Genomic DNA, 23,855 nt, shown 5'->3' with positions numbered 1-23,855 from the left:
CTAAAAGAAAAAAAGGTCGCCCAGAAATTCCATTTAAATCTAGTTCTGAGCAAACGAAACAACTAAAAACAAGACAGTTGAGATAGTCTACATCAATAAATGTATTAAATTATGCCGCTCAAATGAGTTTAAGAGCTACTGGACAAACCGAAGCTTCAAAAGTGTTAGATAATATTACCAGCACATCTCCGAAACGTGCGAGTCGATACAGAAATGCATTTGAGAAGTCGCTTGAGAAACAAATTATGTCAAGTGAAGACGTTCTAGCGCAGATGTGTCAAACTCAATTTTGCAGAGGGCCATATATTAAATTTTGAATTCGTAGGTGGGCCAGCTTTAAAATAAAATGAACAGAATTATTATAATATATATATAAACATTCGTAGAAAGTACGAGTATTTAAAACATCCGTAGAAGAATCGAATAGAATCTAAAAGCTCTAAAAAACATGATTCTTTTTTCTGTGACACATTGGGATCGCGGGCCTTATTGATACAGCCCAGGGGCCGGAAGCGGCCCGCGGGCCGTAACTTTGACTTGACTGCTCAAGCGGTTTTAGTGGACGCGGAGTTATCTCGACACCATTATGACATAATCAGGATGAGTGCTTCAGAAAAATTTCCTTCTATGTATGTAATAGCTGTATCTTTTTTGTATGAATATGTAAATAAACAACTAGAAGAAAATATTTATGTCTTACTATAATGCCTTTTGAATTAAAATAAAACTAACTATGTGATTTATTTGCAGTAATAACACATCCTATTCATAATAAACAACTTTGGCATATATTTATAGAGTTTCTGATTTATAGCCATGTATAGCCACAGTGTGCGACGTTCGTAAAATTGTGATATGAATATCGGTCTAGTTTAGGATCCGCAATAAGCTACCTGACTAAATTATGTACAGCAAAATGCTTTTTAATTCATTCTTATTATTCAATTACGCATCATTTTCATTCCATTTCTTGTTTCTTGCACTATTCAATTTTATTTTGACTGATTCCAATGTCTTCGATTTATCCATAGTTTCGTTGAAATTTGATTCATCAAATCTCATTTACACGTTTTATTACTTGAAATAGATTTTCAAACTTTGCAATAATAATGCTTGGACTGACTGTTCTAATTTTTTCAATTGATTCTTGATATCAGTTTCTCACTTCAAACATTGCATTTCTCTTTACGTAATTTTCTAACTAATTTAGGATATTTATCTTTATAGAAAATATATTGCAACCTTCTTATTTACACATCTTACTGTAAACATTTTTAACCGGTTACATAATTTGAATTTGTGAAACGATGTTTTTGGCTCGAGGTGTTGTTTATTAAAGTAGCATTGTTATAGTACCACAAATTTGCATTTAATTTTCGAGTTCAAGCAGTAACTTGGCGGAATCAATAAAAAAGCGTAAACATGAAAGATTACGTTTTCTTTCGTAACGTGTTTATTTTTAGATCTGACGGTGTCGACGGTACTTATATGAATTGAAAGTACCCACTTCTCGTACGTGTTAATTTTATTTATTACATTCTTTTCTTCACTTTACCTCGTGGTTAGTTTGTGTGAGTGACAGTATTTTGATTAAAAATTTGAGGTACTTAAATACCTTAAAGTTAAAATGAACGTTTTTTTGTTCTAATCTTTAATTTTGATCACAAAATGCTCACTTCTGAGTAGATATGAATTTTTTGCGCTTAATAATAAATTTTTGAATATTCCTATGTTTTCCATTCATAATTGAATAAGTTTAAAGCCTCTTATCTCCTATTCTAGGAGTCCCATCGGCCTCTGGATTGTTTTCTACATTCATTTAACCATCAAAAACACTTTCCCATAATTGCAGCTTGGTGCTGCAACTATTTTAGTGTGAGTTCGTTTTTGAATAATCATTTGTTTTCCATTCATAATTGAATAAGTTTAAAAGTTTAAAAGTCTATTATCTTCTATTCTAGGCGACATATAAGCCTCTTGATTTTTTCCTACATCGATCTAAACATCAAAAACATTTCCCCATAATTGCAGCTTCATACTGTAACTATTTTAGTGTGAGTTGATTTTTGAATATTCATTTGTTTTCCATTCATAATTGAATAAGTTTAAAGTCTATTATCTTCTATTCTAGGCGACATATAAGCCTCTTGATTTTTTCCTACATCGATCTAAACATCAAAAACATTTTCCCATAATTGCAGCTTGATGCTGCAACTATTTTAGTGTGAGTGGGCTTTTGAATATTCATATGTTTTCCATTCATAATTGAATAAGTTTAAAGCCTCTTATCTTCTATTCTAGGAGGCCTATCGGCATCTGGATTGTTTTCTATATTCATTTAACCGTCAAAAACACTTCACCATAATTGCAGCTTGATGCTGCAACTATTTTAGTGTGTGTTGGTGTTTGAATATTCATTTGTTTTCCATTCATAATTGAATAAGTTTAAAGTCTTTTATCTTCTATTCTAGGCGACATATAAGCCTCTTGATTTTTTCCTACATCGATCTAAACATCAAAAACATTTCCCCACAATTGCAGCTTCATACTGTAACTATTTTAGTGTGAATTGGTTTATGAATATTCATATGTTTTCCATTCATAATTAAATAAGTAAAAAGCCTCTTATCTCCTATTCTAGGAGGCCTATCGGCATCTGGATTGTTTTCTACATTCATTTAACCATCAAAAACACTTCCCCATAATTGCAGCTTGATGCTGCAACTATTTTAGTGTGTGTTGGTGTTTGAATATTCATTTGTTTTCCATTCATAATTGAATAAGTTTAAAGTCTATTATCTTCTATTCTAGGCGACATATAAGCCTCTTGATTTTTTCCTACATCGATCTAAACATCAAAAACATTTCCCCATAATTGCAGCTTCATACTGTAACTATTTTAGTGTGAGTTGATTTTTGAATATTCATTTGTTTTCCATTCATAATTGAATAAGTTTAAAGTCTATTATCTTCTATTCTAGGCGACATATAAGCCTCTTGATTTTTTCCTACATCGATCTAAACATCAAAAACATTTCCCCATAATTGCAGCTTCATACTGTAACTATTTTAGTGTGAGTTGATTTTTGAATATTCATTTGTTTTCCATTCATAATTGAATAAGTTTAAAGTCTATTATCTTCTATTCTAGGCGACATATAAGCCTCTTGATTTTTTCCTACATCGATCTAAACATCAAAAACATTTCCCCATAATTGCAGCTTGATGCTGCAACTATTTTAGTGTGAGTGGGCTTTTGAATATTCATATGTTTTCCATTCATAATTGAATAAGTTTAAAGCCTCTTATCTTCTATTCTAGGAGGCCTATCGGCATCTGGATTGTTTTCTATATTCATTTAACCGTCAAAAACACTTCCCCATAATTGCAGCTTGATGCTGCAACTATTTTAGTGTGTGTTGGTGTTTGAATATTCATTTGTTTTCCATTTATAATTGAATAAGTTTAAAGTCTATTATCTTCTATTCTAGGCGACATATAAGCCTCTTGATTTTTTCCTACATCGATCTAAACATCAAAAACATTTCCCCATAATTGCAGCTTCATACTGTAACTATTTTAGTGTGAGTTGATTTTTGAATATTCATTTGTTTTCCATTCATAATTGAATAAGTTTAAAAGTCTATTATCTTCTATTCTAGGCGACATATAAGCCTCTTGATTTTTTCCTACATCGATCTAAACATCAAAAACATTTCCCCATAATTGCAGCTTGATGCTGCAACTATTTTAGTGTGAGTGGGCTTTTGAATATTCATATGTTTTCCATTCATAATTGAATAAGTTTAAAGCCTCTTATCTTCTATTCTAGGAGGCCTATCGGCATCTGGATTGTTTTCTATATTCATTTAACCGTCAAAAACACTTCCCCATAATTGCAGCTTGATGCTGCAACTATTTTAGTGTGTGTTGGTGTTTGAATATTCATTTGTTTTCCATTTATAATTGAATAAGTTTAAAGTCTATTATCTTCTATTCTAGGCGACATATAAGCCTCTTGATTTTTTCCTACATCGATCTAAACATCAAAAACATTTCCCCATAATTGCAGCTTCATACTGTAACTATTTTAGTGTGAGTTGATTTTTGAATATTCATTTGTTTTCCATTCATAATTGAATAAGTTTAAAGCCTCTTATCTTCTATTCTAGGAGGCCTATCGGCATCTGGATTGTTTTCTATATTCATTTAACCGTCAAAAACACTTCCCCATAATTGCAGCTTGATGCTGCAACTATTTTAGTGTGAAGATGTCTGTGAATATTGATTCTGAACTTCTGTAGATCGTACAGCTTTTGCAAAGACGTATCTTGGGGTTTCCACAGACTATTCTTCGACACATTTATATCTGTAGATTAACTCAGTAAGCAGTATCTGATTTCCTATTTCCGTCCGAGATTTGTCGCCACTAAAAAGTAGGTAGATTAAACAATAAAATGCATTTTATTGGTTATAACCACGAAGCTAACCATTTTTGGCACAAATATCTCGAATAATGTAGCTTCTTCCCCTACTTACATCAATTTTTTCTATAATAATATTTGGTATTGGTCTACCTTTCGTTTTTAATTGTATCTTTTCTTCTTGTTTATAAAAACAACTTTCATAATTCCCAGAATCACATCCACTCTATTATAGTATATTTTTATTGAGTTTAAATCATTTTAAGCAACTACTTACTTCCAAAACATCTCAAAAAAAAAACACTATTTAACGTTGGTTATGGAAAGAGTGCACATAACACGCAATTGACTTGACTGGACGTTGGTGTTTCGTTTGCAGTTAATTATCATGGTGTTACAATTCGATTGCGAAGTATTGAGATTATTATTTGGATTATGCATCATCATTTTATTTATTAATTTATTTGGGAGCTCTGCAGCACTAGCCGCCCCTGACTCAGCTCTTGTTATGATGTATCTTCCTGGCAGTTTGTCTTTGGAGAAATTCCAATATTTTGTTTCATATTGAAACGAAATACTGAGGTCGTTCGTGATGTTTTGAATTGTATTAATCTACTAATAAGATGTCAAATTGAATTCGTGCTCAAATAAAATTCAAAAATTCGAATAGTTTGTTGACCTATTTACATCTTACAAACGTATCAATTTTATATATTTTATAATAAAGGAAATAATTATAAAAGATGCTGAGGAAATGATGAATTGCAGGATATGAAGAAGAAACACAACCATAAAAAAATCGATTCATTATTACATCCTCTCATCTTCTATATTATAATATTACAAAAACACATTAATCTATGATTGATAGTTTCGTTAAATCTATTAGGTTTGCAAAAATAATATTATTACTTAATAATTTATAGTTTTTATTTCGTTCATCTACCCCAGTAGTTTCCAATTAAGTCCTATCGATTAAATTGTCCATTTATTTCATTACGTCTTGACGTGTCGTTAAAGCTTAATTGACTTGTATTTTTTTTTTTTTTTTTTGGTATTGAATCTCATAACGACTGATTAAAACTTGAATTAAATTATCAATTTACAGTTATGAGATCATTCTCATGAAATTCCTGTCCACGTTCTTACTTTTAAATTAGTTCAAAGAATCAATACTAATTGTAAGTTGTATCTTTATCTAGATGTTATTACTTTTCATTACGAAATTCGTGATTAAAAATAGAAAACGATAATCGAATATTTTAATTCAATGTTTAAGAACACTGCATTCAAATCACTTACAAAGTCGAAGTTAACTAAAAATAACGACTTCAACATAATCTCCTTTTAGCTCCATACACTGAAATGCACACTCCTCAAAATAGCCTTTAACTGCCGATAACAGCACTTCACGTGCATCTAATCTTCAAAAACACTTCCCCATAATTGCAGTTTAATGCTGCAACTATTTTAGTGTGAGTGGGCTTTTGAATATTCATATGTTTTCCATTCATAATTGAATAAGTTTAAAGCCTCTTATCTTCTATTCTAGGCGACATATGAGCCTCTTGATTTTTTCCTGCATCGATCTAAACATCAAAAACATTTTCCCATAATTGCAGCTTGATGCTGCAACTATTTTAATGTGAGTGGGTTTTTGAATATTCATATGTTTTCCATTCATAATTGAATAAGTTTAAAGCCTCTTATCTTCTATTCTAGGCGACATATGAGCCTCTTGATTTTTTCCTACATCGATCTAAACATCAAAAACATTTCCCCATAATTGCAGCTTCATACTGTAACTATTTTAGTGTGAGTTGGTTTTTGAATATTCATATGTTTTCCATTCATAATTGAATAAGTTTAAAGCCTCTTATCTTCTATTCTAGGCGACATATGAGCCTCTTGATTTTTTCCTGCATCGATCTAAACATCAAAAACATTTTCCCATAATTGCAGCTTCATACTGTAACTATTTTAGTGTGAGTTGGTTTTTGAATATTCATATGTTTTCCATTCATAATTGAATAAGTTTAAAGCCTCTTATCTTCTATTCTAGGCGACATATGAGCCTCTTGATTTTTTCCTACATCGATCTAAACATCAAAAACATTTCCCCATAATTGCAGCTTCATACTGTAACTATTTTAGTGTGAGTTGGTTTTTGAATATTCATATGTTTTCCATTCATAATTGAATAAGTTTAAAGCCTCTTATCTTCTATTCTAGGCGACATATGAGCCTCTTGATTTTTTCCTACATCGATCTAAACATCAAAAACATTTCCCCATAATTGCAGCTTCATACTGTAACTATTTTAGTGTGAGTTGGTTTTTGAATATTCATATGTTTTCCATTCCTAATTGAATGAGTCGTAAGCCTCTTATCTTCTATTCTAGGAGGCTTATCGGCCTCTGGATTGTTTTCTACATTCATTTAACCATCAAAAATATTTCCCCATAATTGCAGTTTGATGCTGCAACTATTTTAGTGTGAGTGGGTAATTTTTTTAAACTGTGCAACTATACGGTTTTCGAAAGCTACTTGGTTCATTTTCATTTATTACTAATCATATTTATATATTATCAGTTATCTTCATCGCATTATCATCGTAATTAATCTCCGAATCAAATTCCATAATAGAAAATTAGTTTATCGATCCTAAACCCTACCATATACCATATAGCCTAAAAACGTCATTTACTTTGGCTTTTCATTTGTTGAAATTGATCTGCTTCAATAATTAGAAATTTTACAAAAAAACTTCTAGACCCGATCATCAGATAATCATATTTATCTCTGCTCCACATTATAATCATCACAATAATCTAGTGCATCGACAAAATGCCAATTTGAATGTATCTTTCAATCCTGACCAATTTAATATGATCGATCGGTCGGTCCGATATACCATATTTGTTGCCTTCTTTTGATCTTTTGTTTATGGTGAATTATTTCAACCTTTCTAACACAGTGGCGTACTTAAAAAGAAATTATTTTGCCATCATCTGAATATATACAAAATTCCAACAGAATACAAACTTCCAATGCCCATCCAGTTGTCAGATTGCCCTGTAGAATAATCCGTCATCGCTAATATATCACTTTCTATTCAAAGAAGGGGTAAAAATGTATAAATATTTTCATTAATAGACTACCAATCAACCCCAAATCCTCCAGTAGGTTAAAACTCTTTTTTTCGCATGTAACTGTCGAAATTTAAACCTCATGTCTCTTTTAAAAAATTTATTTAATAATTCACACCATAAAAAATAATCCGAACTTAGGCTAAAGGCTAAAGATTCAGGATATGACTTAAGCTGAACTATGAATCCATCGGAATTCGACAGCGTTGCCAACCTTTCTAATGATCTGGTGATTTTTTCCAAGCGCTTCTTTTCTCCTTTACAATAATTTTCTAAGACTATCGATGCCTGTTCATGTATGAATCTGAAATGATCCAAAAATTTCTAGTTAGTCGTGATAAATAAAAAAGCAGAGTCAGAGTTTTTGATTGTACTATCTGTAATTTTATTGTATTGTAAACCACCAATAGAACTGATTCCTATTAGTAAACGTAGTAAAATTCAGAATTTCATCTGGAACACATTATTCAGTAGCACATACGCTATATATTGGAGATACTTACATTTGCTATACTAACGATGTTGTTCTTATTGACGATACCGAAGATAATCCTCAAAGACTATTACATACCGTTAACACTAAAGTAAAACAATTAAACATGCTCATCAATACCGAGAAGACCAAATGCCTAGTGACGTTCAAAGAACCGATACGATTTAAGTTGGAAGTCGACTCAAAAATTATCTAACAAATGAATTATTTTGAATACCTGAAAGCTAAAATTACCTAAGTAAGAGAACAAACAATGAAAAAGGACGAATTTCAGGATGCTTGAAAGATATAGTTTGGAAGAACAAATACCGGAAGTAAAATCAAGATATATAAAACGACTGTAGGACCTACCAGTAGATACTCAGCAGAAACAATACTAGATACGAATAGGATAACTACAAAGAATACGGAATAAAGATATTAAACAGCATAGTGGAATGCAGAATACAGGAAGACTTAAACTCTGGAACAAACTGGAACGCAAAACTGAACAACTCAGAAGGAAGAAGACCACCTAAACGATAGCTACAATGCTGAACTTCTTCCGGGAAAAGTTGCTATCAATGAACATCTACTATGGTCATCCATATTAGAAAGAAGATGAAGAAAACCTTCAGATTACTTGAAACATGCTACCGTGAAGTCCGTTCTTCAATCAAAAACATCTCCTTTGGAAGATGTTTTACAAAGTTTCTATTAAACTGTGACCAAGTATGAAGCAAAGTCTTATCTCGTATGTATGAAGCAACCTATCAAGAAATAATTCCCATGACAATATGCTATTGCAAATGGAGAAAAAAGATTAGACCAAATTTTGTAAATTATCTTCGTAATTAATATTTAAGCATTTTCTTTGTAGATCAAACTTAATGGATAAATTTTTCAGTTTCTTATTTCTTAGACCCTTTTGTATGTTTTTGTTGCTAAATTGTCTTGATTTAAGTATCTTCTGAATGAAAATAAGCATTTAAAATAGGTAAAAATAGACTTTTCGAACAATTTCGGTCTTTATTAAAATATATAATTACTTACGTCTTTTTACAAAATATGTTGTAACAATATATGGAGAGAGAAAAACAATTACCACTCAAAATCGTACTACAAGTCCATCTATCACCTCTCCAAATAGCGTTGTTCCAGTGTTGCCATAACTAACGTTATCATATCACTTAATTTCCACATCTAGTTTATACTAAAGCTTTGATACTTCTTGAAACTCTAGGCTTGAAAAAATTCTGAAGAACAAATCAATCAAATATAGCATGTTATGAATTCGTCCGTTGACGTAGATCGTGAAGCCTGTTGTATTAATTTAATAGAATCTAAAGTTTGGCGGAGGGAAATTTCTTGTTATTGGTTTTATAACTTATTCACAGTATGTTGTCGCCGTTTTTATAAAATCAATTTCTGGGGTGGCCTTTTAGTTTCTTCACATTCTAGAATCACACACACGCGCATGTTCATCAGCGAATAGTCAGTGAATAATCTGATGTTATGTCGAACACATCGAGATATACAAGTAAACCCAACGGTAAATTTAAATAAACTATATAAGTGTTTGTAGTAAGTTAGTGCATAGTTTAGTGAATAGCCTATATAACCCTGCACTTTTTAGGTAAAAGACAAGCTGTGACAATAAGAAGACTTCATAGCAAGCACACAAAACTTGATGGTTATTTGATGTCGTTCTACTTTATATTTTTTGTGTGCCAATGACCAGCACTGTCAAGGCATGTTAAATTGAATTGAAATGTTTGTGATTATGTCCTGCGTCCTTTTCTTCATTCTCGTCGTCGTAATTAGAAACTCGACATTCCTCATCGATCAATCTCACGTAGATTATTCTTCTTCCAGTCCTTCGGTTGCACATTTTCTTCTGGTTGTTTATATTTTAGTTGTCAATTTGACCCTTTTTTACAGCAATTAGTGTAGCACGAAATTGATTATTTTTAATAATTTATGCTCATTTTCTGTGGGACTTTTCAATTCTATTTTATTACCCATAATAACATCATTCAAAAAGCACGTCTACGTTTCTGTATGAGATAGTAATCATAATGATCTCATTATACCATTGCAAAGAATATCTCATTAACTATGCTTTTCCTTCTTTCTATTCTTGAATGGTTTTTTTTTAAATAGAGGTAGAAATAACTGTTCGTTGTGACTGGTATGATTTATTATCTTTTAATAGACGGATTGTCGTTTAATGGTATAAAATAATTTCAAAAAACGCCCACCGTTTCCTTGCTCTGATAGTTCCTGTTCTAAAAAAATATTTGATAGAAAAAAATCGAATTAATTTTTGGAATTACGGTTATTATTCATTTCAATGTTTAATAATTTTCGTGTCAATTATATCCGGGAAGCAGATCATTAAAACAAAACTTGTAAACGTAGTGAGAATATTTAAGTATTTAAATTTCGCTGTAAACTTACTACTGGAACATAAAGATTCAAATCAGAATTTGGGTAAAATTTATACCCACATTTATTTATAAAAAACTTCTACTATTCACAATTATTTTATTTCAACATGATATTATTTCTTTCCAAATTTTGGGCGCCGTAGTCAAATCCGAGTTATTGTTTGAACTTTTCGTTGTTGTTCTCGCCGAAACCCTCTTCAACTGTTACTGAAAACAACCAAAACCTTCTGGAATATCCAAAAGGCTTTGAAGAAGTTTTTACTAGATAAGTGCATTAGAAAAATCATACTGCGACTTGATGATGTGTGCTGTGATGAAATTTATGAATCCTGGAGAATCTAATCGAGATAATCAGATATCTTGATCGAATTATTGCATTATCCTCGATCTGTGGCTAGTGTGCAAAGCTCAATTGAATCTTAACGTTCTAAGTGGGGCGAAATCGAAACCAATAAGTCACTTACAAGTGAAACTAATAAAAACGTGGTGATAAGACCTAACATAAAAAACCAAAATTTCGAAACCAACATTTCAACACTTTTCTGGTTAATAAAAAAAATAAAATTATATTTTTAATGGTAGTATTAATTCTGTTGACAAGAAAAAAAATTTATACATTGATTAAATTCTTATGAAATTCACGCTACACGTTACAAAGAAAGCAAGAAGAAAGAGAATCCTAACCTAACCTGAAAAATTATTAATGATTTGTAGAAATTGTTTACGTTATAATATTGAATTGTTTTCGTTTTTGAATGTCCTTGCCTAAAAAAAATAGTACAGACTGCGCAAAAAAATTTAAATACAGTTTTCGCAGACAAATTTATGGTTTTTGGATTTTGTAGTGGCCAAAAAAGTGTTTTCGGAGGCAAATTTACGGTTTTTGGATTTTGTAGTGGCCAAAAAAGTGTTTTCGGAGGCAAATTTACGGTTTTTGGATTTTGTAGTGGCCAAAAAAGTGTTTTCGGAGGCAAATTTATGGTTTTTGGATTTTGTAGTGGCCAAAAAAGTGTTGAAATTTAGATTTTCATACTTAGGTATCAGTTTAAATGCGTAATAAAAGAGGTAAAATGAAAAAAATGGTTGAAAACATCGAATTTCTCTAGCGTAGTCTGTCGGCTCAATTTATTTCTATTCTTGGCGATATCATCCTTGATTTATTATTAAAAATTTAGACTATCTTTTTACAAAAATAATAATCATTTATTTACACGTACAAATAATCATTAATTTCTATTGGATACATTCGTGACATTTCTTCAAGTCTATTTGAATATGAATAATGTCTTTTAAATAGAAATTCCAAAAAATACTGACGATAATGAGATCTAGTTCTTCCATAAAAAGATATGTTATCACGAATATCTCGCCAATATTTTCAGTATAAGCCTAACCTACCCTAACCTAATCTAAATTTTCAACCTCGAAAAAGTATATGAAGGAATAATTTCCGCACCCTTTATATCTTTATATTAAATTAAGCAGCATAATTTTCTCCACAACATACTGAAATTTTAAGGAAATCGGGCGTATACAACCTAAACTAAATAATTACCAAAACTTTTTACGACGAATCTTTGCAGTCTTCCTTTTGCTCTCCTGGCCTTGATTACAATATAATTCACATCCTTATAAATTATACTTACTCCCAAGTACTTAACTATGATTATTCTTCCAAGAAATTACAAATTTATAAACAAAACTACAATTGTTCATCCTTTTTAATCAGAAAAAAACCTAAAATCAAGATGTTAAGGGCCTCAGAAATAATGAAACTGAAGAAATTTAACTTTTTTCACTTCGTATAGGTTTAAACTAAGGGATGAAATATTTTGGTGAATTTTCCATTTGTTTACTAGTAAACCTTAACACCTAATTGTTTATATAAAGAAACGTATTTTATTGGTTTCACAATTATGTTAACATACTTGAAAGAATGTTAACCTATTCCCTTTAATCGTTACCTAACGTATAAACTTTACATAGGCTAATAAATTCTGCTGTTTAGAAAGTGAAAGTGAATAATGTCGAGAATAAAATATCAACTAGTTTTATGTTCGTTATCAACAACAGGTTTCGATGTTCTTGTATTTAAACCAGTCAAATGAAGGTAAATACATTTGAGGATCTGAAATAGTCTTATAAATAGAAATCAGAGTTGAGACAAAAAACATATTATATAACTGCTAAATCACTAATCTTGTCGCAGGTTTATAGAACTCTGATTTAGATTATAGGAAATGTATTTTTCATTCAGGTTTAACAAAATCGAAAGAAGAAATCCCAAAAAACTGAAATTCATCTTACATGTATCCCTTATATAAAAAAAGAAATAAAAAATCTACTGAAAATTATAAATTAATTAATGTCTTGCTATCAATCGCGAGACTATCTACCATAATAATAAATAAATCAACATATGAACGATTTGAGCGAAGAAAAATTAGGATTTCGGAAAGGTAGGTCATAACTGGATAATATACAGTCCTGGGCAAAAAAAAATCGACTCAGGCGACACCCCTACAATCAAAAGTCACCTGCCAAAAAAGATTGAATTGTATACAACAATCTTGAAGCTAATAGCATTAGCTTCAAAATGAGATCTCAAAATCCAATAACATGTTATGATCGATAACCACCCTTTCAATGCTTATTTACAATAGTACTAATTAGGAGTAACTAACCCTTATAAAAGGTTTTCTACTTGACCTATCACTATCTCGGCCCTGCAGAGGAGCAACTCCTATATCAGGGTCAACTCCAACAAACCTTCCTCATATAAAAAAATTCCCTTATCCTACCTAAAAATTTTCCAACGAATCTCTGTCTCTTTCTCACCTATCACTACTAGTCACATCTCCGTTAACAAAAAACAAGAATTCTTCCTGAAAAAGGACGCAACAAGTGATAAAGCTTATCAAGCGGTCATCCAGATATTCCCTTCGTTACCAAAAGGCTGGGAACTTTAATCGAAGACGCGTTTCCGGAAGAAAAAGATTCAAAATCGGGTCTTCACTGGTGTTCAAGTCCAACAAGAGCTCGTAGAAACGCGAGGAATGGTTGAACAGTCAGAAGAAAACTTAAGATAGCTAACATTGAGTCAAAATGCTACTGCTACTGGTCCCAACCGAACCCCAGCTCATCGATCAGGTCGACTACGATTTACCATAGAACAAGTCAATTGGATTAATGAACATTGGGGCATATCAAAGGAAGGAAAAACCGAGTGAAACTGGCGAGGGTGATAACGGCGAACCATAGAAAAAATTTTGCCCATCCACATACGGCAGGTTCTGTACGATGGTATTTAGAGGATGTCAAAATTGTCTCTATGGGTTGGCCAGTGCGTAGCCCGGATTTAAATCCTATTAAGCATTTTAAGGATGAACTCAAGAAAAGAGTTCGGGCAAGAAATACTTCACCAGTCACGAAATCGGACTACCACATGGCACTTACTAAAGAAACTTATTCAATCCATGAAAAAGCGATTTTACTAAGACCAGGGGAGGAAACAATATAAACACCGAAGAAATAATAAATAAATCAGCCAGTACTTGCAAGTTTTAACTTCATATTAAATAAAGAAATAGCGGAAACTATTATTTTGTTGTGTATGTGTTTGGGATGATTGTCCCTTCATTCCAATCCAATTAGGTAGGTTCAGTGAACCAGCACTGATCCTCTATTGAAGCAAAGTTCATATACCTTCTTTACCCTTTAGTCGACCGCCGTAGGATGAAAAGTCGTGTCGGTTTTTTATTCAGTAAAAGTCAACTCGAATAACAACAAGTTAATAGTTCGACATTATGAAATTTCACTAGAATTATATACATAAAGAGCTTCATTTAGAAAAAAAAAAGTGAAGTAATCATTCTAAAAACACGGAATTCTTGTCATTCCATGGTAGTTATTGTAACTGTATAAACAGGATTGAAACTAAACTGTAAATTTTATATCAAAAACTCTATTAATAACGAAGAAATTGTTACTTAATGGTATTTTATTGTATGCCAACAAACTAAAATTATTGCGTAAAAATTACTTTGTATTTCAATTTATTATAACGTTGTTTTGTTAAGTATCAATCGCTTTTTAAATTGGATAATTCGAAATCAAGATCAGAATTGAAATGGCTCAAAAGGCATTTGTCAAGTACTGCTCCACGTCAGAACAGGATTCATGGAATGTTATGTGTGGTCAAATGATAAAAAAACTTGAGGCATTTGAGATGTGGCTCTATAGACACATTTTTCCATTCGTTTTATTTATCTATTTCATTTTCTAATCGAGTACGTTCTTTTTTCTTGGAATTATGAACATTGTCTTGGTATTATCGATATTTCGATTTAGTGTTTCTTCGTCCTCTACAAGTATGATCATATAACCAGCATAGCGTTAATGTAAGTTTCTCCATTTTCCAGTTTAGATTTTATATGCTACCTTGTCTTACTCCATTGTTAGTTTTAACTATTCTTGTTGTTTCCTATTCCGTTCTAACGCAATCTGTACATTTCTCTTTGTTCTAGTTTCCTCCATAGGTTTCCTCTATTCATAATATCGAAAGCCTTTCTCAGATCAATAAAACCAACACACTTGTGAATTTCTTTCTTGTCGTGTTGCTTTCACCGATGTTTGTCTAATTATTTTCATTCTCAATAACCGAAAAAATAATTATTAGAAAAAATGTATTTTAAAAAAAGCAAGTCTTAAAACTTTTGTTAAAATATTTTTATTCTATTAGGGACAAAATACACAGATTTAGCTTCCTTCATAAGTCGTTTACATTTTAACACATCTATGCTTTTTGATTCGAAATTATAAGGGCCATTATAATCAACTATCTAGAAATGTTTTAATTCCTTTTATTCGAACAAAAGGTAGCTCCCTACATAAAACTTTGGAGATGTTTCAGTTTGATTCTGAAACAAATCAAGTGAAATGCGTCATATATATTTATATAGACATTTATGGCTTTTCCAGTGCTTCTGTTTTATCTAATTTTTACTTCCTGAATATACTCGTGCTTGTAGGTGGGAAAATACCTAGATAAAATTATAGACAAATGAGGAACTTTCATAAAATAACTCGCACAACTTTCATCAGAATTGTGAATTTTCTCATGCAATTACCGTTTCTATATCACTATAGAATTACATTCAGTTCTTTCACACTGAACTTGACATTGTAGAATGGTTGAAATCACGTTTTTTTTTAGTTAATAACAGTAATGTACCGACATTTTAATGTTACACAGGTCAGAAGAAGATCGGAGATCCAAATATTTCACTCGAGAAAAAGCATTTTAGTGCACGAACATAGAAAATTGTAATGCACGAAACTTGTTTATTTATTTTCAATCTACTAGAATTCTAAGCATGTAATTAAGCTTTATTTTAGAAATTCAACTTTAAATATCTCTTTATTCACGCACGGAAATTGTTTTTTATCACAATTATTTTATGATTACACAAAATATTTTATCCTTTTAGTCATTTTTTTGCCTCATTTAACAGTCCCTCTCTCCTATTGTTCTCAACTCTCTTCTAATGTCCCCAAACAATTTTCTTTTATCTCTCCTCTTTCCCCATCCCCTTCACCTTTTAGTACTTGTTTACCTTATCTAAAAATCTTCCTGAAAACCTAATCATTCTAGTGTATTGTAATGTTTTTCTAATTCATTTTATTCGTGAGGTTAATTGAAAAACACTGTACCTGTCTTACGTTCTTAATTTATTTAAATACTATACACTACACTTAACTTATTTATAATAATTCACCTATCACTATCACTTAAATAACTGTAGCTATTACTTCTATAACAATTCATAGACATAACCTAGTTTAGGTTAGAATTTTGGGAGTGAGACTGGTATACTCGACGGCACTCTGACAGCACCACCCAGCACAGTCTTCAGAAGTATTATTCTTTCACCCTCACCATAAAACGTTTCCATTCTGAGACCTATAAAATGAGCAGACCTCTGTTCAAAAAGTATTTCTTTCAAAGTCAAAACATTACAGCACAGAGCTCATTTTCTTCAGTTATGTAGACTTTTCTGATATAAGTATAATTTTTCAAATCAATTTCAGTTCTTTCTGACGCAGCGTCTCCATACATTGCCACTAGATTTTTTGTGAATGGGCAAACACTCCATTTAAAGTCCTAGTTTCGATCTATCCTTAGAGATTTCTCGCTAGGGAATTTATTGAATCAGTTTCGACAATAATTGTAGTTATCAAAACAAACAGATTATCATGAACACACTATTTACGTTACCACTACACCAACACTTACACTTACACTTTACTGAGTTTACCTTCACTCGCAGAAAACGTTAAGAAATTCCAACTTAATCAGATTATCCGTCCAAATGTAGATGCTGCTTACTCGTCTAAATTAACAGCAAACATTAAATGTTAAATTACCGCTGATATCAATTTTCGGAATTAGAAACGTAAAATTAGAAGAAACACAAACCAATAAAAATGTAAATGTAATTTAAACTCTGAAACGTGAGTGCTTTTTCGTGGTATTAGCTGAGAGAACCTGAGTAATATGTCCTCAAAAGAACATAAAAGTATGTCAGATATTTCATAGTCGTAAAGTGTTTACTACTCTATTCATCATCACATATTATACCAGATAAAAAAACTAGTTTATCTAACAGATTAAATGAGTTTAAAGTACCTGTCCCAACAAAGAAAACAGCGATGTTTATACCCTTTTTATATTACCATATGTCAAGCTTCTTAGACCTTTAAATATCGACATTATCTCATCATTGTTGGAAAATTTTTGACCACCAAGCCATTTTTTTGGATTTGGGAACAAAAATTAATCCGAGAGGACTAAATCTGTTGAATAGGGTGCTTGAGGTAGCAATTCAAACTATAATTCATTAATTTCGGTAATTGCAATATCGAATGTGTGAAATGATGCATTGCCTTGATGAAAGAAGTTTTTTAATAGTTATAATGTCTGTGATAGTATTAACCAATTTTTCAACTAAAAGTGACAAGAAACTATTTCATAATAATCCGAAAGTTTACCTCATTTCATTACGAAGAATTTTTTTCAATTTTCGTTCATATCAACATAATATTCTTTACCATATCATCAAGTCGAGGAATTCAGGTTTTTTCTTTCCTTGCATATACAAATATAAACTCCAACAATAGCAACAATGAATGTAACAATCACTTTGTGGGAATTTCGAAAATAAAATGATTAGGTTCAATATTTTACAGGTTTTTTCCTCAGACTATTGGTTATCGTTCCGCTTGTTACTTTTACAAATAAGCTTTTAGGTATCGAACAGTTTTTCAACTAAGTAGATTTCAATATACCGCAATTATCAGTTTTTCAGTCGCGCCTTCAATTTAACATCAAATTTATTAAAAAAATATTTTCACAATCAAGACAAATGACCACTTGACCCCTCTTGACTCTTGAATTAGTAAAAGATCAATCTTACATCTTGTGAATCTGTTGGAGACAAAATTGAAGAAACAACAACATCTAACACGAATATACGCTAAGAAGAAACAAGAGGAGTTTGTTAAGTTGCCATTTTATGAAAAAAAAGTTGCTACAAAAATTTCTTGAACAAGTTATTGAAATAAGATAAGTTGTAGCTACCTAGTACTTATTTTTGTTCAAGCATCCTCTCGAAAATTTTTTGATCACAACACCTTATGGATAATCGTAAGCTTATAAGGAATCTCAGCGAATCTCAAGGACGGAACACGCTGCCTAGTGGAGCTGTGAAGACTTCAACGGCTCTGACACTATCGAAATTTTATTCAGGACGATCAATCGATTAATTCTTTGTAACTAATCGAGCTTGCTCTACAACTTTGGATTTGGAATATTCTTAAACAACAATTAAGTTATCATAGAAATTTGTGTCGCTCAATAGTCACTGTAATATTCGTTGCGTTCTTTTCCACACTGTATGAAAATACCTTCAAGAGAAGATATCAAAATGTTTAGTTTAACTTGAAACAACCTAATTAAAAGCCACTCTCAATGAAATTGAAGAGGTTAATAAATTAATATAATTATGGTCAACTTCATCGAGTCCATCCACGTCTTGATGATCATAATGATAGAGGAAGTTTACGTATGAACTTGTGACAATCTATCATTTTGACATGGCAAGGATAAAATTAGACGATTAAAATTAAACCTATAATTTTTCTTCATCTTACGTTAGGACTTAGTCCTGTGTTTGCATCATTAGCTGCAGCTGGGATGATGGAGACCAGCTTTCCTACCATCTAGTAGGTGGTCGGGATGTATTCGGTTTTTCTTCTTTTGAAATATTTACCAACCTGTCAATTGACATTTTGTCCACGTGGTCTCTCCATTCCCTTCGCCGATATCTCGGCCATCTCACTACATCCTAGATGTCTCCCTTATTTCATCATTTCTCTTTTGGTCGAATAATGTGTTTTCCGTCATTGATCTCATCGTTCGAGTTTCAGTAGGTCTTAAAAGCCGCTTAGTTATGGTGTTCTCTGTTCTGGTCTCACACAGGTCTTGTTCATTCTGACTTTGCTCTTGGTTGCTCCAGGTATTAATGACGCCTTTGTTGTTTGAGCTTTCACTTCATTCTTTAAATTTCTATTACTTGATATGTTCGCTCCTAAATTTTTGAATCACTTGTTCTACACTTGTTCTCTGTATATTCTAAAATATTTGGTCTTCTTCAGGGATATTTGCATATTAAAAGCTTTCGCTATTTGTTCAAACCTTTGTAAGTTATCTTCGTCTTCTAAGATGATCACTGCGTCTTCAGCATAACATACTATTTTTATTTCTTTGTTTCCCATTCGGTATCTTCTTCCAGCTTGCTTTACTTCGTTTACAATCTCATCAATTATGATACTTAACAAGATCGGGCTTAAGCTGTCTCCTTGTCTGATACCGGCCGTCACAGGTATTCTACAGTTTATTTTAGTGTTCAGGTCTTCGATTACTTTTATTATGTCGGGGTGAATCTTTCTTCTCTTGAGTAGAGTTGTTATTCCCCTCAATTGTACCCTATCAAATGCTTGGGTGAGATCGATGAAGCACATATAGGCTGTTATATTGAACTCTATAGCATTTTTCGTAATTTGGCCGATCACAAAAACAGTATCTTTAGCTGACCTGTTCATTTTGAATCCCTGCTGTTACCCAGAGATACCAGATGACTTCTTCCGCTAAAAATTTAGTGAAAAGTTTTTGTACTGCACTCATCAAGCTAACCTCGATAATTTTGTGAATCGTTCTTTTCACTTTTTTTTCTTACATACATTAAAAGAATGTAATTTAGACATATTCTGAAAAAATGTATGGTTTCTGGTAATGCTACATTCGCTGCTCAGACACTGAACTTGAAGATAAAATGAAACCATGATCTCTTAATATGTTATAAGTATTGAGCACATACCTTGGTATGTGCGTAATAGTTTGACTATGAGGTTGAGAGCCTAATTTCATATCTTTCCATAAAATCTGTGGGGAATAGGCGTCAATCACCGAATGAGATAGGTAGATATGCAAGTAAAGATAACGTTATAAAGGTCATGTTTGAAATTTTGATTTTACGTCTAGTTTCAATGGGAAAAACCTGTAAAATATTTAGGGAATAATATTTTAGAAGAATTATGGATAGCAGTTCTCAATCATCTCATTAATGTGCGACGTGTATCCATAATTAAAAGAAACGTTCGTTGTTGGTTGAACCAAAAACTTCATTTGCTTTTCATAGAAAGAAACATCTCTTTCGAGCTTTCGCCTTCGAGATCCCCAGACATCGCTGGATTTTTATTTTTTGGAATCGCGCAATCAAGAAAACCTTAGGATCCTGATTTGATGCGATTTGCTAATCGGAATTTGAAAAAAAAATTTACAATGCATTCAAACAGATAATTAGTTGAGAGAGATAGCATTTGATGACAGTTGATATAATTTTTTTAATAAATCTATAATTTCGAACGCGAGAATTGATCCCATTTGTATACGTTTTAAATTTCAGTTGAAATTTGAAAATGAGGCCAGTATATTCAAGTTTCTCAAAAAAAAAACGAAATTATGAAGGTGTCGTCTGGTTGAATATATACATTATATAGAAATGCACACACGACTTTTTACGCAATAAGATTTATTCTCTTCAACATTGCATTTGTTTCCTGTCTACAATTGCTGTCAACGCGGATATTTATTCACGTGAAATGTTGTCTAAACGAAGACTGGAAGAAATAACTGTAAAAATATTAAATATATCTTCTAGTTAATGTAAAAATTTTGACGCCTAGGATAGTTACTATTCTATAATGATCTTTAATTTCAAAGGTATCAGATCCATAATATTTGTTCTGGAAAAATGGCTAACGAATATTAGCCTTTGTGTTCAATCAAATTCAAAATTTATAGCTCAAATTTGGTGTTAATTACGCTAATAAATTATACATAGTATCCCGTATAAGAACACTGAGCAAATGCTTATAGGGGAGTCCAAATTATGACAATTTGGAGCAATTTACCTCTATACCAAGTTGCATCCCTAGGATTTCAAAATAGGGCAACCCTTTCACTTAAAAATACTAAATTTTGTACATTATCTGAGAACGGTTAAGAACAAGGGTTAATTAGGGGTGATCTAATCTTAAAATTTCAGTTTTTTATCTGTCAGTTTCATTTCCATACCGTGGATAATTTAATTCTTAAACCTTTTTTCGTCTCGTAATTTTTCTTAAAACATTGTCATTTTCAAAGAAAAGTCGAAAAAGATTGCTCAATGATGTTGTTTGAAAAATTACAAAAAAGGTTGCGAAGAAATTTTTTTGAAATTTTGGCCCCACTCTTGCGACTTGGTGTAGAGATAAATTTCCCCTAATCTTCATACTTTAAGTTGGTTTTTACGTTTCTGTTCTGTGTCGGTTCTTATGCGGGACACCCTGTATTACAACTACTTCATTTTTATAGAAATGGGACTATAAATAATTAGACTGTGTCTCGATGTCATAAAATGCTAATAGAGTGCCACTAGCTGAAATCATTCTCACTTTTGTTCATAATCTTTTCAGGCCCTTAAAAGGAAGGACGACGAAAGTGACAGAACAAGCGGCGTCTCAACTCCGCCAGGCTCGGTCTCGGGAGGTGATCGCAGTTGCTCTTCGAGTCAAGGTAAGTACAACGGTTTCGGTCTTTTGTTTTTTAGGTTGATGGTATTTCGAGTATATATCAAAACGGTGTTGTCGGTTCTACAGTACGGGCTTTTCATTGCTCGTATTACAAGTAGGAATTGAAAATTCTGATGCTTTAGTCGCCACAGGACCTTTACGTGTCAATAAAGTGGAAAAATTGCTTCCCGATCGGTGCCCTTTTAAGCTTTAGAACGCTAATATACTCCCGTCGATAGGGATTTGAAATAATTGACGAGTTATTATAGATATTTCGAAAAACACCATGTATTACTGATATGGCTCCAAAAATTTAGTTCAATCACTTTATTTACACACGTTCCATTTATTTTATGAAAGGAAACACCAAGCTATGGTTTCAATATTGCTAGTTGTTTTTAATTATTTCATAGTAATATTACAAATTTCAAAATTGAAAAAAGTAATCACAGTCTTATGAATAACAAACTTTTTAATTGAATCTCAGGGAATTCTTAGTGATCTAGTGAAAACTTGAGGCCTGATTCCAAATCAGATCAGATCAGTGGTAATGCTTTCATCTTTATCATCTATAGGTAACTTTTTCAGAATTTCTAGACACTATCCAACGCTTTTTAACAATCTACAGCATATATATATATATATATATATATATATATATATATATATATAAACGACGTGTTTCAAATCCCTACATCTATAAACCATCACTTGTAAGATTTAATCGCAAAACAAGCAGAGAATAATTTTTTGCCAAGTTTTCTACATGTACAGATCATTGAAGGTTACCGTCAATATATAGACCAAGAAACTTGATCGAAATAAGTCATTGTTGGATAAAACTAAAGTTTTTTCAGTGTTTAAACAGAGACCGTTCGCGTCAGACCAAAATTTAATAGTAATAGCTTGTATATCTGGACCACTAGAGGCTACACTGAAGTCATCTGCGAATAAAGTGTATTTACCATTAAATAGTAAGTGTGTGACATCATTAATGAATAGAAATAAAACGAACTGGACCCAAAACTGAACCCTGAGGTGCACCCCTGCTAGCTGGCAATTTATCAATTGTTTGCGACATCAAGATAAGTTACAAACCATTTTAAGGGAACACCTCGGATGCCATAATATTCTAATTTGTTAATCAGAATTTTATGATCAACGAAAGCGAAGGTCTTAGCGAAATGACAAAAAACTGAAGCAGATATAACAAAATACCGAAACTCTTGGATAATCGTAATAATTTGGCATCGCCGCTTAATGCACTTCTATCGTTTAAAACCAGCGAGATGTTTTCGTTGGGATTAGCGCACACAACCTACTCAGTAATATAACGAGAGATCAAGCGCGAGGTGCTCATTTTAACCGTCGTCGGTTACTGTTTCATTTCGATTGCGATCTACGTTTTGTTTCGAAAATTTCTTTTGTTTACTTTAACGATGTTGTCGGTTAGTGTTTTTTCGCGCTTATCTTGAATGATAACGATGCGTTATAGTTTGTTAGAAATCGATAAGGCAGTTTTTGCTGTATCGAACGGAAAACATGAGCACGTTGCCTAAAATTCGGGTAAAAACGCGCGGTAATAAGTTTATTATAAAAGCAGATACGTTACCTAAATCGAAAAATTCGGCTATTTTAACCCTTACCCGTTCTTCACAAGACACAAAATCCTCTCCTCCTATTGTTAAGAGAAATAACGCCAATAACAACAATACGATTTTGAAATATTCAGGTTAGAGGATGTTTTTTTTTTACTATTTATTTTCATTTATTTTTATGCGTTATTGTGTTGAAATTGATTTTGGATTACGTATTCGATATATATTTGTTATTGAATTTGTTCAAGGCAAACGTGTATATATGTATGAAAGTTTTGTTGTGTTAATTGAAGCTAATAAAAGGTGAAAAACACGTGAGTCACTAAATATGTACTGCTCAATTTGTCCAGATAAAGACAACTTACGCTATTGGTTACTCTTAACGAGTGTTAAACAGAATTTGATGGAATAGTTACACCAAACTTATCGTGAATTAAATTCATATTTAATGAAAGAAAAATATTTTATCACGTTATCAAATCGGACAATGAAATCATAATAATTTCACTATATTTGGATTCATTAACAAGATTTTAATATTTGTTCTATATGATACAAATTCTTATCTTAATCTTTCTGAGGTGATATAA

General features: G+C 31.9%; 1 protein-coding gene across 18 annotated transcripts in view; it reads left to right on the top strand.

Moving 5' to 3' along the window:
* Positions 1 to 23,855, top strand: part of LOC130444483 (protein lap4-like) — a 169,688-nt gene that overhangs the window by 88,716 nt on the left and 57,117 nt on the right. For all 18 annotated transcript variants that reach the window (XR_008909959.1, XM_056779615.1, XM_056779616.1 and 15 more), the window contains one exon: positions 21,572 to 21,671. Coding sequence is in view for 17 of the 18 variants with exons in the window: in XM_056779615.1 (XP_056635593.1) it covers positions 21,572 to 21,671 (100 nt within the window). In the remaining variant the exon portion in view is untranslated. The remainder of the gene's footprint in view (positions 1 to 21,571; positions 21,672 to 23,855) is intronic.

The sequence above is a fragment of the Diorhabda sublineata genome, chromosome 5 (genome assembly GCF_026230105.1).
Source record: "Diorhabda sublineata isolate icDioSubl1.1 chromosome 5, icDioSubl1.1, whole genome shotgun sequence".
In the NCBI taxonomy this organism is placed as follows: domain Eukaryota; kingdom Metazoa; phylum Arthropoda; class Insecta; order Coleoptera; family Chrysomelidae; genus Diorhabda; species Diorhabda sublineata.
The sequence above is the reverse complement of the archived record's forward strand: the minus strand, read 5'-3'. Positions and strand labels throughout refer to the sequence as shown.